The sequence below is a fragment of the Mercurialis annua genome, linkage group LG7 (assembly GCF_937616625.2).
Source record: "Mercurialis annua linkage group LG7, ddMerAnnu1.2, whole genome shotgun sequence".
In the NCBI taxonomy this organism is placed as follows: Eukaryota; Viridiplantae; Streptophyta; class Magnoliopsida; order Malpighiales; family Euphorbiaceae; genus Mercurialis; species Mercurialis annua.
Window position 1 is genome coordinate 46057559 of NC_065576.1, and position 20503 is coordinate 46078061.

The 20503-nt window shown below is 26.2% G+C and overlaps 2 protein-coding genes across 2 annotated transcripts; both read right to left on the reverse strand.

Annotated features, from left to right (window-relative positions):
* Window positions 1-291: 291 nt before the first annotated feature.
* Window positions 292-719, reverse strand: LOC126657525 (uncharacterized). Its single transcript, XM_050352230.2, has one exon. It carries the CDS (start codon window positions 705-707, stop codon window positions 408-410), a length of 300 nt encoding a protein of 99 aa, XP_050208187.1. The 5' UTR covers window positions 708-719; the 3' UTR covers window positions 292-407.
* A 6790-nt stretch (window positions 720-7509) lies between these two features.
* Window positions 7510-9535, reverse strand: LOC126657732 (uncharacterized). The gene is made up of 2 exons (XM_050352480.2): window positions 9322-9535; window positions 7510-8092 (listed from the first exon to the last, which is right to left on the reverse strand). The coding sequence occupies exons 1-2, from the start codon at window positions 9442-9444 to the stop codon at window positions 7802-7804; spliced, it is 414 nt and encodes a 137-aa protein (XP_050208437.1). The 5' UTR covers window positions 9445-9535; the 3' UTR covers window positions 7510-7801.
* Between the last annotated feature and the right edge of the window lie 10968 nt (window positions 9536-20503).

A 20503-nucleotide genomic window follows, 5' to 3' on the forward strand; every position in this document is an offset into this window, starting at 1 on the left:
TCAAGAATCGCTTCAATATATTTTTTAATAACTCAAAATTATTTTTATTGAACTAAACTTATAGTTTAGTCACTAAAATGAGACAAATTAAAATATGGTAACCAAAATGAAAACTACACAAAATATAATGACTTTCATAATCAATTATCCGTAAAGTGTAAATTTTTTCTCTCTCTTCTGTAATGTAATATTCTTTTTTTAAAATTTTTTAAAAAAAACTCTTTTAATATTTGCAGCTTTTCAAATTCACATTTACTGATTTATTATACAAGAAGGAAACAACAGTCTGCCTTTCCAACATAAGGGTTATTATTGAACCCTCATTTTACATTGAAGAAGAAGAAAAGAAAAAGATCAACCAAAGAAGAAAATGTTGTTATTAACAACTTGTTAATATTAGCAATTAATCAACAAATAGGAAATATTTGAGCACGTAAAATTGGTAATAAGGATAAATAATAAGCCTCAATAAATTGATTACTTGGTACCAAATCCATAATAATCTTCTTTATCATCCGTAGAGGAGTCGCCATCACCCCCCATTGAACCACCGGCCTTGATCCTAAACAGAATCCTCTCCGCTTATTACCTAGCCGAATGGTGCTTCCCCTCCGCCTCCGAAGCCGCCTCCGTGGATGGCGGCACCACCCGACTAACATTGTGGAATTTGAAAAGATAGGTATAGAGAGAGAACTTCTCTTGAGCATATTAGAAGTTTAGTGTACTTTGTTTTATTGTCTTGAAAATTTTCATTCTTGGTATATATAATGCATGCTAAAGGTAGATTGAGGTGTTAATGACAATGGTCATAATGGTAGCAATTATAACAATTATTATGCTTTTGAAGGCATGATGCTTGTAACCAATTTAATATTGTCTTTTTAGTAGCGATTTTTCAATTCTGTTTTTTCACTTTAGCCTTGTGCTAGTCATCATTAGAAGAGATGGGATTCTTCTAAACTTCATAAAGTGTGATATATAAAAATAAGGCAGAAGGTATAAAAAAAACTCTCGACTCTTTCTCAAAAATATATATCAGCGTTTTTATTTTTTTGGGCACAATTAAATCCTCATATTTTTAAAAATTGAACAATTAAACTCTCGTTATTTTAAAATCGAACAAATAAATTCTTTTAATTTACTTTTAGGACACTTATCCCCTTCAAATTTTCGGTAAATATTTTAAACATTAAAATTATTTTTGAACTTTTTTCTATATGATTATGAGAAATATGTCATGATGTTGGACGAAAGAGGTTATGCGTTCAATTTGAAAACAAAAAGGATTGACTATATCCCAAAAAATAAAAAGACCGATCTGTATTTTTATGTAAACTACGAAATTTTCTTGTACCTTTTGCCGAAAAATAATAATAAAGTAATAAATAAAAAAGAAATAAGTAGGGCAATCATATGGGGTTGATATAATTGGTGTATTTAAGTTGTGAAATATTATTGAGTTTCTTCTACCAAATATATAACTCATTAAAAATTCAATAAAAGTACATCCACGCAATTTCTATCATAAAATTTAAAGTTTATATATGAAACTAACATACAAACTTCTTAAATGGATCCAACATATAAATACGAAATTACAAAGAATAAGATGAATACATTAATCAAGTAGAGATACATCATACATCAAAGCATAAATCTCATAAAAACGCCTTTGAACCTAGCCCAAATTTCGTGGCTAGGTACGAGACTTTTATAGTCGATCTTTAATGAAGATTCATAATCTTTCCGGCAAAAAAAAAGTCATAGCAATGAATATTGTTCAGTTGGCAGGCAAGCAGTTACGTACAATCAAAAAATTTAGTCGGAAAAGAGTGAACTTCAAAATTGAAAATTCTAATCAACAAATTTTACATGTCAATCAGGACGATTATGAGCTTCTTTTTATCTTAATCCAATGGAGTGATATCTCCACTGTAAAAAATCATCTTCTCAATAGGCATAACATTTATTCATATATCCAAAATATATTTTTATCCTCTTGAATAAGTTGTAGAATCTTAATTAAACTACAAATTTTCAACATGTAAGTATAAAGGATATCAAAAGAAATTGATCGCACCATGAATCCTTCACATGAAGTCGAAAGACCCCGATCACTAAGAATCTTCAACAAGCAAGTTATAAAAATAAATATAAAATCACTAAGAACTTTAATTGATAAAAATTAGACGAATAACTCTACAAATATGTATATAAAAGGCGAAGGAGGTTGCTTTTTGATCAATTCGTCAAAAATCACCCGCTCTAAAACTATAAATGATAGTTGACTAGTTGTTTGCAAGTATAAACGTAAGAGCAGCAAATTGTCAGATCGTGCGTTTAAATTTTCGCACAAACGTTTTCCCTCTTTAAATATAAAACACAAAGGAGAAAAATAGTAATTGGGGTTTTGAGTTTCTATTTTGGCTTTAACACATCAGTTTATTTAAGTTATAAATAAAGATATTTATTATATTTATAATCAATTGCAATTTATTGGAATTTAAATAAAATAAAAATAGTAGGTGAGGTGTATTGATCATTATGGAATGCAATTATGCCATGGGACATTCATCATGATTGTACCGGGATTCTGATATTAGTGATTTTCTATTAACTCCCTCCTTTAATTATATAATTATTTATTGGACAATAATAATTTAGATGAACAAAAAACAGTCTAAAGAGATTAAGATAGTCTTTTCTTTTCTTCTTACGTTTGGCAAAAGGGAGAATCCAAGTTGATTATAGTTTAATGTTAAAGCAGCTTTGTTTAATTTAAAGATTGTTTAATTCTAAACCAGTCGACTTTAATTTTGATTTAATTAAGATTATAAAATAATATTTGCTAAATGAACAAAGAATTTTATTTTAATAATTTTTTAATGGAATAAATTATTTATCTTAAAGTAATTTTAAAGCTACATAACTATGAATTATAATTTCTTTATAGCTCTAATTAAAACAAAATAAAGGATAACAAACTATATTTCATATCCCATTTGTAATTTGTTTGATTTATTTCTTTGTTAAACCGCCCAAAACAATAATTGGAAGAATTATGACGATCAAGATAATTTGATTAATTCAATTTATTAAATTGATTCGGTTCAGTCGCTCACTCCTAAATACTATGGCCCCTCTTTTTTTTTTGTTCAAGCCAATTTGGTGCGTCTAAATTGATTGTGGCTTGTGGATCAACCAAGAAAAATTATTATATATATATATATATATATATATATATATATATTTGCTTTGTCTGCTTAATAAAGAAGAGGGAGGAATCTAAATCCCTTGTAAAACCCGGAGTACTATAATGTTAATAAACATTGATATTTAAAATCTTTGAATTATTAAATTTTTTAAAGTTATAGATCACTTTGAAGCAAAGAAAATGCATGTGTTTACTTAAATTGAACTATCCTATATATATATATATATATATATATATATATATATATATATATATATATATATATATATATATATATACAATCAAATTTATTCTTAGTTTAACATTAAAGAAAATCAATTTAAATGTTGAATATTTGAGTTGGTTTAAATCTTATTTTTAAAAAGTTTAAACTATAATATAATAAAACAACAAACTCAATTTAGTGGTGGCTATCTTTGCTTACTGTCAAGCTATACTCATATTATAGAGCTTTTAAACTCACAATTATTTTCATAAAAAAACAATCACAATCATGAATTAATAAAGTTGATAAATTATAATTAGTTTCTCAACAGTAGGGAAATAAAATAAGAAATAAAAAATAAAAGCAATTAATTAATGGGCTTTTATATATAATACTGTTTTTAGGCCCAATTATATTTATACAATCTGGTCCATGTCTTTATATTCTCTACCATTTTTATATCTTGCAAACATATACCTAGGTTTCAAATTAATTTATTTTTATTTTGGTCTCCAAATTGACGGTTTCTTCTTCTCTTCTCCACGATGGTAAAGACTGAGCCGAGGCAGAGGCAACTAACGATGGTGAAGACATAACATCAATGGCAGCAACAACTAAACTATGATGAGCAGAACTGCAACGAAAGAGAAGGAAAAACGACAACGACAGAGAAAGCAGAACGAAAGCGATAGAAAAAGACAGAACAATTGTTTCTTCTCTCTTCTCCACAATTCTTTAAATAATTGTTATCTCTCTACTTAATTTAAAATTTAAATTTTTTTTTAGTGAATTCCTATTATTAAAACTCTAACAAATCAGAACCATCAACATATGCCTTCATGACAAAAACTGAATGACACATTGATGTTGCTAGGATAAATGACGAACATCATAACAATTAAAGAATGGCTTAATTACTAATCTATCATGTGAACAAATTAACATGTAGCAAAATCTAATTATATTAATCACAGCAATACTAAAATTAACATGAAGTCATATCATAAGTTTTCACTCAGGTTTAAAATGATTATCGTGATTGAATCACTTAATGAATCAGATATCTAGTCAAAATGGGAAGAGAAATAGATCAAAAAATAAATCTTAAACAAATACATTAACACACATCAAACAACAAATAATTATGAGACACAATATTTTTTTTTCACAATATCAGTAAAGTATAATTATCTTTTTACAATATCATTAAGCATATATTTTAAAATATAAATTGTACACTAAAATTAAAAATAAATTTTATTATAAATTTTTAAATTGAATTAATTGATATAATAACGAGCTGTAGCTCAAATGTTATAAGCGCTGGGCAGCAAATGCAAAGGTCGTGGGTTCAAATCCCCCCACAAACGCTCCCCCCTCCCCAATTATCAAAAAAAATTAATTGTTTATAATGATTAAAAAAATATAATAAATATATATAAGAAAATTTATACTCTATTACGATAATAAGATAAAATATTTACAAACATACTACATTATCTTTCTCTTTATAAAAATATTTTTCATATTTTCAAAAATATTACCTTATCTTTTTGGATTGAAATTCCTTTAAATTCATTTGAACTTGAATGGGTCATTGTTCATGATATGCACCGTTCATTGTAAACTGAACAATGTAAATTAATTTGATTGCAATTATATTTTTTATGATCTACACTGTTCATTTTATAATGAACGGTGTGAATCGTGAACATGACCCCCCACAAGTTCAAAATGAACTTTACAGAATCCCAATTCTATCTCTTTTATAGCTAAAATGCAATTTCCCTCCTTTTCTTGATCTTTTCCACCCAAACTCTAATTTTATTTTTCTCTCGTTTTCCATAACATCATAACCAAATTTCATCTTCAAACCACAACACCACCATTCTTCTTCCGCCACCGCCGCTCTCACCTCACGCCATCGCCGCCGCTCTCCCTTACTGTACGCACTCCCTTGTCCGCACTCGCCGCCTCCCTCCCTCATGTAGTCGCCGCTGCTCTCCCCGCCGCCATATGTGTAGATCTATAATTTGTATGTGTAGATCTATGATTTATATGTGTAATATATAGATTATATACGTATTATATACCAAACAAATACAAAACTGGAAAAATTTGAAAATTTATATAAAAATCGTATTTTATAAATATTTTCTAAAAATTTGTATTTTTGTAATTTTTTTCTGTATTTATGTTAAAAAATGCAAGTAGTACCTTTGTGAATATTTTCATTTGTCCCGGTATTTGTAAAAAAACTCTAAATCTAATTTAAATTGATAAAAATAATATTAATATTTAAAGTTGACGATTTAAATTAAAATACTCCCTTCAGTTTTTTTACTTGTCCATCTAGCCAAAATTGTATATAGGGAAAAGGTGCAAAAATGATTCTCATTTATATCTCGTGTCTCTTGTTGGCAACTCATGTATTTCGGATCTCAAATATGACCCTAACGTTGTGAAAAAATTTCAAAAACACAAAAAATGGACGGCGTTAAAGAGAAATGTGTACGGTGTTAAACGGAAATATTGACGGAAGGGTCATTTTTGATATTTTTTTAAGACGTTAGAGTCATTTTTGAGATCCGAAATACATGAAGTGCCAATATGCATTTTTCTACCTTAAATTGCAAGTATAAAAACTAATATAATCCTATTAATTAGGTTATTAATTATTACTCCGTTTTGTAAATTGAATCATTGACTTATAAAGAAGTAAATTTGAAAAATAATGGCTAAAATTATTTTGAAATTTTAAAAAGATAAGTAATTATAAATAAATAAATTTGCCTATATAAACAGATAAAAACAGCAAAAATTAAAAAGAATATTAATTGTAGCTAATTTACTAATATACTTTTATATTATCCTTTTAAATTTTAGTAAAATGAATTATTATGAAGTCATCGCTATATTTGATGTTTATATAACAAAATTATGACAATATTTGATAATTTTATTTTTATTTTATACTATGACTTATTTTTTATATTTAAAGAATAAAAAGTAATTTTTTTATTTAAACGAGAAGAAAAATTAGCAAATTAATAAATAAATTACGACCCATAAAATAAAAAAAAATCCATGAAAATTATATATGTGATATTTTGATAGAATGTCTGCTTTCCATTTCAAAATCTCTAGTCCTTTTTAGGATAAGGCATTGGGATTAGTGAAAATTATTATTGTGCTTTTTGATTAAATTGATGGATATGCCTTCAACATTTAAACAACAAAAGAGGCATTTAACCTCTAATTATTGACATTCTTCTTTCTTTGGTTGCATCATACTAGCAAACTCTTTTATGAGTTTTTATTACATGTAATTGTTGGGTTGGGCCATTACCATTTTTACAATAAATTACTGAATAGTTATAATAGAATTTTTTTAATTATTATTTATTTTATTTGTTATTAAATATTTCATATGACTAACATAATATTAATTTATTACATGAATAGCATGACGTAACAAGTGTGTTGCATAATAATCCATTTTTTATACGTTCAAGGGGATAATGAGTCTTCTACTCAGAAAAAGGGGATAATGAGTGTAAATAACACAAAAAAAATATTTTAACTTCTTACACTCATTATGAAAATAATAGTAATATTTTATTTTTAAATAAATAAATAGATTCATAGTTATATGGAATTTCAAAAGTCAAACTCTATAGATTCTTAAAATACCCATGAACATTTGAAACTTTTGCAATCCCCACAACTAAAACATTTATCAAAAAAAGAAAAAACCAATCACCTCACTGAATTATTACAAATTTTACACTATAACTGGTTCAACTTCTGATTCAAACTAGTTCAACCAAAAAATTTACAGTGACCTCTAATTTGTGGTCGAACTCTCCGAACCACCCGGTTTAGTTCTTTATACACAATTTCTACAATCCCACAACCAAAATCTCTCAAAGAATCAAACAATTAACACTCTAGTTTCACATCCAAAAACATACATTTAAAGAGTAAACCAAAACATATAAAAACTGAATAATAGAAAAGAACTAAAGGCCAAAATCACAAGTAAATTGATTAATTAAAAAAAACATCATAAAATATAGACTACCAAATCTGTCAGAAAGGATTCGATTCATCTGCTAAAACAGTAATTAAAATCTGCAACAAGAATAAATGCCCCACTCCATGCACTCAAACAGTCTTCACCCTACGAACTCCTACTAGTACTCAGTTCTACCAAAACAACCCTACAAATACCTAACTCACTTGTCCTTATCCACATAGATCAAGAACACAACAAACATTCCTTTCACCCCCACAACTTAACACAAAAGATTAAAAGCACCCAAATCTGAATATTTTTGATATTTTGTTCAAAATTTGAGGGGCTAAATGACTCTTTGTTGTTAAATAGTTGCTGGATCAGTAGAATTATTGTTATTATTGTAAGTGTTGTATTTTTTGGAGGAGCCATTGGAGATGCCAACAGGGTACTTAAGTGCATTGAGTTGAAGTTTTCTGAGAGCAGCTTGGCCTAAATCAACACCACAAATATCAGAGAGCCTTACAAGATAGAGCAGAACATCTGATAATTCTTCTCCTAAATGAACCTTCTCTTCTTCTTTCCAGTCTGGTAGCCCTTTTGGTACCTCTCCTTTCCATTGAAATATCTCTGATAGTTCCCCAACTTCACCCACCTGTTTCATTATTTAACAATAATTTTTAGTTTTAACTCATCCATAAAAAAAACTAAAAATAATTTTTGGTTTATTTGAGTAATTTTAACTATCATAGATAGTTACTAACGGAGCTATGATTACTATATTAGAAGGTCAACTATATATACACTTTATATAGGGCAATTTTTGAAAGTTGGAGAGCTAATTTGCAACATATTTTAAATTTTTATACTAATTCAACAATTTTTGGAAGTTAAGGGGTCATTGCTAGACGCCTTTCTCCCAAAAAGGTCCTTAAACTTCAATTTGTACCGTAACTATTCCTAAATATTTATCCAATAATTTGTTATTCCCGCTATTATTTCTAACCAATTCTCAATTCTAATTTCTTATGGTGCCAAATCAAATCCTATACAAATGTTTAAAATTTTAACTATTATCACGCAGCGCTATATGCGATTTTAGGTGTTATACTGAACATCAATTGACACGTCACGCCATTAAAATTAACGGAAATAATGCAGGAATTACCGCAGGACTAATTAAATTATTAAACAAAAATTTAAATACGATCTGGTATGAATTAAAGTTTATAAACAGCATGGATGGATCATAGTTCAAATAAATGAGTGTAAATTAAACAGTTATTTGGGGTTTGGAGGTGACCAAAAAGCAAAAACAAAAAAAGACATAGAAAAAGTAGGTGCTTAGAATTTGTGTGATGTAAAACAAACAAAAAGTTTGATATGTTTTGAACAGTTTGGTCAGTTTTGACTACACAACAAATCAAAGTTGTTGCACCTTTGATGAACAGGAGATTAAAACCCTAACTTGATTATGAAGGAATTAAATCAAAAAAAAAAGGAAAAAAATATCAGAAAATGACTCGATCACTTTAGTCAAGTGTTCATATCATCTAATCTCTACTAGATATTTTAAATCCTCCATTAAATTAAAAAACAAGAAAAGGACCACAGTGAAACTAATCCAAATAATTCCAGCTGGTTTTTAGTGGTATTACTCAATCAAATAATGAAAAACTCGACGAGTAAATTGCTAGGTCGTGGATTCAATCCTCCCACAAACGCTCCCTTTTATAATAAAAAAAACTTGCATAAAATTCAAATAAAAGAAAATTACATCAAATAATATAATAGTTCTACAAAATGATGATCATCCTTCTTCACTAATTTTCTCAAAAAAAATCAGAAAAAAATAAAAATATCGACAAAATAAATAAAACATACCAAAGCCAAAAGGAGATTCCTTGGACTATGAAATTGATCCCAGTCTCGTTCCTTAGAAAATTCCGCCATTTTTCTCTTCAGAAGATCAATAGAAACCACTTCTTCTTCTCGCACATCAGTCATGGTGACACAGATTCTGTGATTTTTTTTATTTCAACAAGAGAAAACAGGGGAAAATAGTATGTTATATAAAACCTAGATATGTGAAAAAAAATTAAAGAGCTGAGATTTTATTTATAGAGAAAAATAAAAGTTGTGCGAGACAAATTTGATTTCGGTGAAAAATACGGGAGGCGGAAGGGCAACGGGCTTTAGCCAGTTAAGCCAGGTCATAATGGTGTGGGGCAAGTGGACCTACGGTGGAAGAGTCAAGGACACGTGTCAGTGAACAGTCCTCGGAACATGTAGGGACCGCTTTTTCTGATTCTTCTGCTCAGTTAATGGATTGGATAATAGTAAATTAGCCCTATTATAAATAGTAAGTAAATATTAAAAATATTAAATTTAATACTAATATGATTACAATGTTTATTGCTGTGACGGCAAGTTCGCCGGTGTCCAGTATCGTGCCATTATCTCCGCCGCTTCTTGCCCAACCAGCAAGCGTCATTGTAAAGTTTTATATTATTCTCTGCTCCAATTATTTTTGTTGGATAAAAAAGGTTCTACTACCACATCAGTATAATTTTACTGTTAATTCTTTTTGTGTATTAAACTGTCAAATTATTAAAAATCAGCAGTAAATTTATGAAAATTAAAATTTGTAATTGAAGAATTTTTTTTATATAATTGTGGGAGAGGATCAAACCACTAAACATTGAACTATTCTTTGCAATTAATTTAATTATAATTCTATCAAGATTTTAAAAATCAGTAAGTTATACACAAAACATAATTTTTTTGGATTAATGTTATCATATAAAGTACAAACTATAAAACGTCTAAACTAATAGCACAACTTTTTATTATATGACATATATAGCGTAAATGTTTAAAACAGCGTCGTTTTGGTCGTCCCTACGATAAAAAACGGCATCATTTTAATAAAAAATAAAGCATAAATGCATATCGTGTTATAAAATGAAAAGTTAGAAAAGGTTATGATGAAACACTTTTTAATTTGTGCTTGAATTGGAAAAAAACGTAAAAAAATTGTGCTATACGATAACATTAACCTTTTTTATATACTAATTTAAAACTATTTAAATTTCGGTGATGTTTTATCAATGTGGCAATAGGATTGCCCCTAATGTTGCATTCATCCATTTGTTACATCAGTATTTATTCATAATAGTTATTGTGATATTAAAGTAATAAATAATTATAGAGTTACTAATATTCCTGCCTTTTGTTTTTTCATTTAATTTAAATATAATTTACTAAACATAGCACCACACATTTTTAATTTAATTTTAGCATGAAAAATATAAACCTTTCATTTTATAGTATTTCTAACCTAAATATTGTATACGACATCGTTTTAGTATTAAAACGGCCAAGACAAAATCATTTTGACGGAAAATAATACGTAAAATGGTACTGGACTATAAAATGATTTTTTTTGAGAAGTTGGAATGTCATGTAAAATGTTTAATAGATTGTACTTAAATAAAAACAAACACGGCATGAGTTGTTTTAAGATAATCCTAAATTATATTGGTAACTTTTATTTTTGATGAAATATTGTTAACCTTTTAAGTATTGTGATTGAAATATAATCTAACATAAAAATTATAATTTTATTTATAAATATATTAAAAGGTATTTATCGTTAATTAACTCTTTTACAAAGAAATTGCTTATTTTTAAAAAGTTATCAAACGTGAATTTGATTGCATTTTACTTGTAGATAAAATAAAAAATTATACATTAATCTCTTGATATAAGTTTTTAAAGAGTACAAAACTAAAAAAGAAGACACAATACAATACTAACGGAAATATAAAATTTCTAAAATTACAAGAAGCAAAACACTGAAATATATAATAATAGTATGTGTAAATATTTTTGGTAAAATTAAAGCATTCTTTAAAAAATTAAATGTAAAAATTATGAAGTTTCTTAAGTAGAAAGATATACAAAATTTTAAAAGAACATGGAAAATTAATAGCAAATAAAATATACTTATGTAAATAAGAAACTAAAATTATTAAAAACATTTTTATTTGTTTTTAGTATACAAATTTCAAAATGTTTTCATAAATATATTTAGAAAATTTAAATATTAAAAATTAAAAAATATGTAAAATAATTTAAAAATTACTAAAATTGGACAATATATTTTACACTTTTACCACTAGACTGTATATAATGTTAAGATGATATATAATTTGTAAGAAAAAACAGAAGGGAAAAAAATGGCGTAAAAATAATTAATTTTTTAATTTATTGGGACGATTCAGTTGATTTGGACAATTTAAATTTTAAATCGAACAGATAATCAAAATTTAAATTTTTTATTTTAAAATCGAACTGATCGAACATGAATTTATTATTGATTTAAACCGATCAAAAGTAATCAGTTTGGTCGGTTAAATAGATCCTCCCTAATCAGTTTCTCACCCCTACTTGTAGCCATGAAAATAGTGTCTTAGGGTTAGTATGCGGTGTCAATTTTACATATCAAATTAGGACCAACGAAAGGGAAACGTTAGCACCATACCACTACGCTATTTCCCCAATTATGTGACCAAGTTGATGTAACAATGACAATTCAAAGAGAAATTATTAAATAAACTTTATTCAACAAAAGTAAAAAAAATATTGCATCATTAAATATATTCCAAAATATATTACTCATTTTATCCAATAAAAATAGACCATATTTAAAATTATAATTAATTTGATTATCTTTATTTAAAAAGTTATTTTGAAAAATATTCTTCTTTCTTACATTTAATTTCAGGATCAAGTAAAACCTAAACGTCTAAACCTTTTAAGTCTTAAAAATTAGTAAATAATTATGCTCTTAATTTTGAGCCATAAATAAAATATTAAAGGCTTGTTTGTCAAAATTGGGGTTTGTTTCTTTTCTAAGATAATGGGGGTATATCTAAAATTTTCCGCACGTTAAAATTTACTTGATTCATGAGTTAAACCTTTGAGACATAAATAATCGTTGAACTCCCAACGGTAACCTTTGTCACGCCCGTGACATGTTGGTGTCTCCGCGACAATGAAGCCTCTTCAATATGCCTTACAAAATTATAAGTCACGCATGAATATCACGACCGTAACACGGGAATGTCGCATGCGAAAAGGTCATTGTTTTTATAATATCCAAAAAAAATGATTCTCGCTAAAAGATTCTGAATCGACACATGATGTTTTTAATAGGTTCTTACATACTATAAACAATATTAAAATCTTTAAATTGATTTTTAACGTCAAAGTTAGGGATAAAAATGACTTAGTCCAACGTACTGTAATTTTTTTTTATCTGTAACAATCCTATACATTATCAAATTTGTGACAAAGAGGGAGTTTGAAGAAATGATTATATTCATTATAAGAAAACTCTCAATGATATGAAATTACACACGCTGCTTAATACACAAAACACTTGTCCTGTTTCTATTGGTTTATCTACTAACAGTAACATATTTAACAGAGAACATTAACACCATCAACAGAGTCTAATTTGGTTCATCTAGCTGCTTGGACTTTAATCATTTTTTTATTTGAAAGTGGCACATAATATTATCAAAAAATGACAAAATGGACCTTCAATTAAAAATTTGTTTTTTTGCCGTTATCTCTGTCGACGTCGCTGACATATGCTATACATGTGAAATTTACTTCAATTCTAACATAAATGATTCTTTTTAATGCAATATGTACCTCATGTATTGTCAACGTCACCATGAGTAACGGTGAAAAAAAATGTTAAAGTAGAGTCCGTTTTGTCAATTTTGATAATATTAAGCACCGATTTTAAATAAAAAATTATTAATGTTCAAATTAAAAATCGAATCAGACATGAGAATCCAGATCATACATTTAACTAAGAATATTTACTTTTATATTTTGGTTAAACCAATTTTATTTTTTCATCCGGTTTGATTTTTTTTCTTAAAAAATGGAACGATTTTAATATTTTAACTATCAAACGGAACCAAACTAAACCAACTAATGCGCACTCTAATTGTAGTTATGACTTGAAGTTTTGCTACCATAATAGGTGAGTAAGAAAAACTCAAATATTGTTAATGAAAATTAACCCTTTTTATCCTTTTACCATATTACGAATAAAAAGCTGTTTTTTTTTTATTAATGAAACATTATCTTAGGGCTATCAAATTATTTATTAATGAGAGATCATTAACAAAGAATATATATTTATAAGAGAAGACATATATAGTTGTATGTACTTTTTCAACTTTTTCTAGAGAAGAAACTGGTCTTTGAAAAGAATTATTAAAGTTATTCATAATTTATTGAAAACTCGACTTTTGCCAATTCTCAAATCATACTTAAATCTCTAACATATTTTAAAATGTCAATCAAATAATTTTAAAATATGTGATTTGTTTTTTTGTGGTCCTTTATTTTATTTGTAATCATTTTAAACATTTTGTGGTCCTTTTTTAGCAATCGCCATAGTGAAACACAATTGATTCTTCAAATCTTTGCTCCAAAATCTAATGAATAGAGTCAAGAGTATATGGTTTTCCCCACTAAATTTAGAGGATCAAATAGTGCACGACCATACACTATATCACACAATAATTTAAACCAATTAAATAAATAATTAAGCATTTTAGTTTTAGAAAGAAAAAAAAGTATGATTCATCCAAAAAAAAATTAGAAAAAAATCTATCCTATTTGATTTAGAAAAGAATCAACTTATGTAATTGATTTTTAAATATAGTTTTATAAGATCATATGAATAAATTTGTAACTTAAAATTAAAAACGGGGTCATGCTCGAGGTTGACAACAGAAACATAGAAAAATAATAATCGCTGTATTTAAGCTGTTTTTGTGTAGGTTTTGTTTCTTTTCATTGTAACAAAAAATATATACTTGATATTGTGTACTTTAAATCCTCATATTTGAGAACTTTCTTTGTAATGACATTTATTCAATAAAGTTCATATTACCTCTTGAATTTGACGTAAAAAAACAACTAAGTCCCATGTTTTTATAAAAATACCTTAAAGTTGATATTTTGATTTATTTTAATTATTTATATCCAAATTGTCCAATAATTTTATGTCGCTTCAATTCTAATTTGTGTATAATGCTCCAATTTATATATAATTTGAGTATACTGCTCCAATTTATATATAATACTCCATGTATGTGTTTGTTTAGAATTAAAAATATAACAGAAAATTTATGTGTCAATTTGTAATTGGCTTTTGTATTAATTATAAATCTATGAAATTTAGAAGTGTCTTATTTTTTACTGATTGTATTATTTTAGCTAAAAATTTATTAATTCAATGATGAAAACAATTAATTAAAGCTGACTGAAATTAATTTAGTAATATTTATAAATTTTTATAATTTTTATTTAATTATATATAAAAAAAGGAATTATGTTTTTTTGTTATATTATCTTTTAAAAGAATTAAGTTGAACCGATTTAAAGTTTGACAATGTAAAAATTCTCAAAAAAGGCAAAGACTTATATGCATTTTTTTTTGTCTATTAAAAATAGGTAGCAAGTCTCGTCGGGGCCCTAAAGTAGAAGCAACACGCCTTTTTGATCTCGGATATTTTTGACACAAAAACATACAATTTTGATTTTTTAAAAAAATTGAAAAATAAAGACTTCCATTAAATGTTTGGTCGTTTAGGATTATTAGGCGGAAAAAAAGCATACACTCCTTTAAAATGTGAATGGAACCAAACCACTTTGTTATAATATGGTATCTAATGGAAATAATTTTGTCCAAAGTATTTTTCTATGTATCTAAGATTGCATTCAAAGATTTTATTCAGACTCTCACTTAGATGGCTTTTTAATGCAATCTTTAAGTTTAGTAGGGAAAAAAGAGACGATGATATCACGTTTATTTGTAATTTAGTGGTAGATATATATTTAAAAAAAATGTATTTACTACAATAATTAAAAAATAATACCATATGAGATTAACCAAATAGAACATGATAGTCGCTATATAGCTCCTAAATATCATTATCAAGAACTAGCAAGAATCGCCGAATATAAGCAAATTTAATGGACTTAATCTAGCACCTATCCCTCTTTCTTTTACTAATTGTTTATCAACCCAATTTAACGATCATGATTATAACATTACAAGTGGGGGTTTAGAGATAATAAAATTTAAAGAGCTAACTTTAATTTAAATTATATCCTTATTGTCTTAAATATGATCATTTAATGGAGTACATAGATACGAATCCCTTGTTGATTTTATCAATAATGTTATCTTCTTATTTTAAAGATGCACAAGCAAATATCTAAATTTAAATGGACTACTCCCTCCGGTTCATAATATTTGTCGCATTTAACTTTGACACAAGAATTAAGAAAATAATTAATAGGTCTTAATTTGTAAACACTTTTACTAATTTAACCCTACATTGAAACTTGTTTGCATTTATGACTATTATTTTTACTCCCTCCGTCTCATTTTAGAAGTCCCATTTGACTTTACACACAGATTAAGAAAACATTAATTATTTTTGTCTTTTCATGTTTTTTCATGTTTTACCCCTATTAATGATAGTGGAATTTTCCATAGAACTCTTTTAAGATGACTAAAATAAGGGTAAAATAGGATATTCAATGGAAAAATATTTTAAAAATAGTAATGAGACTTTTTAAATGGGACATCCCAAAATGAAATATGGGACTTCTTAAACGGAACGGAGGGAGTATTTGTTTATTGTATTTTTTTCAATAAAATAATAAGGGGCAAACATGGAAAAATAGCAATAAATACTCTTTTAATATTATAACATGACAAATATTATGTACCAAATTTTTTTTCTCAAATGCGACAAATATTATGGACCGGAGGGAGTACGTAATAAGGGACTGTCATTTTCCAACAAACATCGAGCTATACGCTTCATGATATTGTTGAAAGCGAGTTACAACTTTAATACTAACTCATTGAAAAATGGCGCCTTTTTTAAAAAGATAATAATAAAATTTGGACTTAATTATTCAAAAACATCAAAAAAATTCGGGTGCAATCAAGTCTAATTGAAAACTTTTAAAATAATTAAGTTTAATATATTTTAACAAGTATATTTTAATTTTAGCCAACTGTTCAATTTCTTCAAAAAAAAGAACCTTTTTGGATTAAGATCGAATCTTTTAATTTCGTCAATTCTATCCTAATTTTGATAAGTATTTTTCAATTTAACAAGATATTAAGTTTGGTTAAAATTAAAAAAATATAAAGTTTAATTTTTTGGATGAATATATATCGTTAAATAGGATTAAAAAAATATAATTGAAATCAAAAATATATAATAAATAAAAATTTATGTTTTCTTTTTTAAAAAAAATTAGTTAAAATTAACCGCATCCAAAAAGTGTTTGATCTTGTAAGACATAAAATTCATAAATTACAAATAAACTGTGTAGTTGGAGATGGTCCAATTTCTATATACATGATATATCTTTTAATAATACATACATTATTGATATAATTAAAGTAAATAAAAATATGAAAAATATATGAAGGAACTATTATATTTATTTATGCAGAACTATTTTTATCTATTACATTATTAATAGATTATATAATTTATTAATTCATTTTTACATTTTATATTTATATATAAATTAGTTTGGACTAAAACAAATTGAACGATTATACTGTATTTTATTTATAAAAATTTATAAATAAAATAGATATTATAGAGAATAGACATCATAATAAAATTAAAATTTATAAAAAAATAGACATAAAAAAAATTCAACTTTAATTAATTATAAAAAAAAACAAAAATTTATTGTAATTATTCCTTTAAAGCTTCAACTGATGTTACTAATAGAATAGACATTTTTTTGCCAAAATTCATTCACCAGACTGTTTATGATGAATTTAACATGATTTTTTTGTGATAAAAGTCGAAATCAAGATATAATCATGTTATCATGGACCCGAAGTGAGGGCAATTGACTAATTGAATCTTAAGACCACTAGACGAGTCACTAGTCCGTGATTATGTCGGCAATTTTTTTTGGCTAATAGACATGCTAACGACTCATGAAATTTCATGTTCTATATTTGAATTTTTGCATTTATAGCAATTTAAACATATTATAATATTATATTAATAACACTACATCCATATTAAATTTTAAATTTTACATTTTATTTTATAATTTCATTTTTAACGTACACAATCCGTAGGTTTATATTTTGTAAAAGATGAACAACATGTTATATAATATCAAATTTATAAGAAATTTATAAAGGTTAATTGCAAATTAAATTAAATTTTTTATCTTAATTTGCAATTACAACATGAATTTTGAAATTTGACAATATCAGTAATCAATTTTTTTGGTAAATTGCTACACCGAGTTAAAAAAAAACACTAATGTGAACATTGTAATATACAACCACGTGTTGTTGTATATTGGTCGATGTACCAATTTGCCAAAAAACTAGAGTTGGCTATTGATATTATCAAGTTATAAAGTTCATGTTGTAATTACAAATCACGTTAAAATTTGTGATTTAACTTGCAATCGATCCAATTTAAAAAGAATGAAAAGTAATAAAAGAATATCACATTTCAAAATGACACAAATCTTAAAAAATTATAAGTGCAACCACCTATTAATTAGTACTTCCTCCGGTCCGTAATATTTATCGTATTTGGAAAAAAAATGGTCCATAATATTTGTCGTATTTGGAATATCAAGGTAAAATTTATACTCTCTCTGTCCCAAAATAATAGTAGTTCCTTCTTTATTTTTTTTTGTCCCAAAACAATAGTACTCTTTTCTTATAAATTACAATTTAGAGTATTTACTTTCTATATTATCCTTATTTAAAGTGTATCATTTATTACTATTAGTCAATAGTTATCATTTAATAAGGGTATGGTAGAAAAAATAAAAATAAATTTGTGAAAAATTAGAATAATAATTGTATTTTTTAAATTGTATGAAAAGGAGAAAATGGATAATTATTTTAGGACGGGATTTTTTTTTTCCAGATTTATCCTTATTGATTATACATTAAAATAAGACAATGCACAAATAAAGAGTAATTCGTCAACTTCCAAAAATTCATCTCTCGCCTACACAAACATGCACATATATATATACCGTACGTTAAGATGATTATTACTATGCATATATATTCAAAATAAACATGGAAAAGGAAAAGCAAAAAGTGGAGAAAGGTGACAGAAACAAAAAAGATAAAGATGAAGAAATTGTCCATCAATATGAAAAAATTGTCCAGCAAAGTGAAAAAATTGTCCATCAATATGAAGAAATTGTCCATCAATATGAAAAAATTGTCCATCAATATTAAAAAATTGTTAAGCTATAGTTGAATTCAAGCACATTCACATTCAATGAATTAGATTATTAATTTAAACCGAAATAAAGGTGAATTTTGAAAGTGATACCTTCTAGATATCCAAAACTATTAATTTAAAATCTAAAATATTTCATCATGTGATGATATTTGGCGTTTTCAAAACTTCTTCATAGTCTCTTCAGTTTAGTGTACAGTCGATCCTCTAATAATTAATATACACGGTGAATCAAAAATTTATTAATTATTAGAATTATTAATTTATTAAATTTGTATATTTGAGATAATGTTAAAAAAATTATAAACTATGCATATTTTCTCAATTTAATTACAAACTTTAAAACGTCTTAATTTTATGAAAGAAGTTTCATTTTTTCTCAATTCGGCACACGAGGTCATAATATACTACGTGGCTAACAAAATTGATGTTTACCTTAATAAATTACACCAGTGAATGAGTGTCATATCAGCATATGTATTAAATTGAGAAAAAATACAGCTTCCTATATACAATTGAGACACTTTAAATTTCGTGATTAAGTTGAGAAAACATGTATAGTTTATGAATTTATTTAGTATTATCCCAATATATTTTAAAGCATTTACATTCATAAACCTAATATTAATATTATTATAATATAAAAAAAATCAACTAAATGCCCTTCACAATCACTCAATTCAAAAAAAATAACTTTGTATTTACTTAAAGAAAATATCAATTTGATACTAAACCAAAAAATAATTATCAAGAAGCTGTATTCATAAAGTAAAATAATTTTTAATATATTTTTATACTAGGTATATGAGAAGTTTTTATTTTAATAAATAATAAATTAATTTCTTAACTCTTTCTAAGCTAAAAGAAATTTTATAAATCAAAAGTTGATAACAACTGAATGAGATTTTATTTTATAAAAATAACAAGGGTGGTGATATTTCCAGATCAATTATTTATAGGGCCAGAGCAGTTTTTATATTTTTTACATTATTACCCTTCTATTAATTAGGCATTTATATTCTTCTTTTTGGTTATTTTTCTATTCCTTAATTATCCTTATTTGATATTTGAAACTTTTTTCTTATCAATTTTTTTTTTATTTGAAACAAACTTTTTAATAAATCTCTGCAACTAATTTTCTACCGGCACACATATTCATTATTGTCGGTCAGGTATGCTAGTACGTCTTTTAAAAATTCAATACTTCTTCTCACATATTTTTCTCTCATTGGTGTCAAATAATCACGTTTTTCTAGCTATCATAGACATACTATCATATTGGCCATGTTAATTACAGGTGTGATATAAATTAGTAGTGGTATGGCAATTGACAATACATTTGTCTAACATTATTGAGTGCAAGTGATATATATTGGCAGTGGTTTGTATTTTTATTCTCATTTATTACCAGTCATAAAAAAATCCAAAAATATGTCGTTGAAAAATTAGTTGCAGATATTTATCAAACAGTTTGGTTCAATTAAAGAAAAAGATATTGATATGAAAAGAATTTCCAAGTTTAAGTTTTTGATTAGTATTAAATAAGGATAATTAAGGAATAAATATATAATCAAAAACAAGAAAATAAATGCCTAATTAATAGAAGGGTAGTAATGTCCAAAATATAAAAACTGCTCTGGCCCTATAAATAGTTGATCTGGAAATATCGCCACCCATTATTTGCATATCTTTATTAT

What these genes read in the sequence shown, in the direction of transcription:
- LOC126657525 (XM_050352230.2), bottom strand. Translation starts at nt 707, where the DNA reads ATGCTCAAGAGAAGTTCTCTCTCTATACCTATCTTTTCAAATTCCACA.
- LOC126657732 (XM_050352480.2), bottom strand. Translation starts at nt 9,444, where the DNA reads ATGACTGATGTGCGAGAAGAAGAAGTGGTTTCTATTGATCTTCTGAAG. An exon ending in GGAATCTCCTTTTGGCTTTG is followed by an intron (nt 8,093 to 9,321) that starts GTATGTTTTATT and finishes ATAATGAAACAG; the next exon opens with GTGGGTGAAGTTGGGGAACT.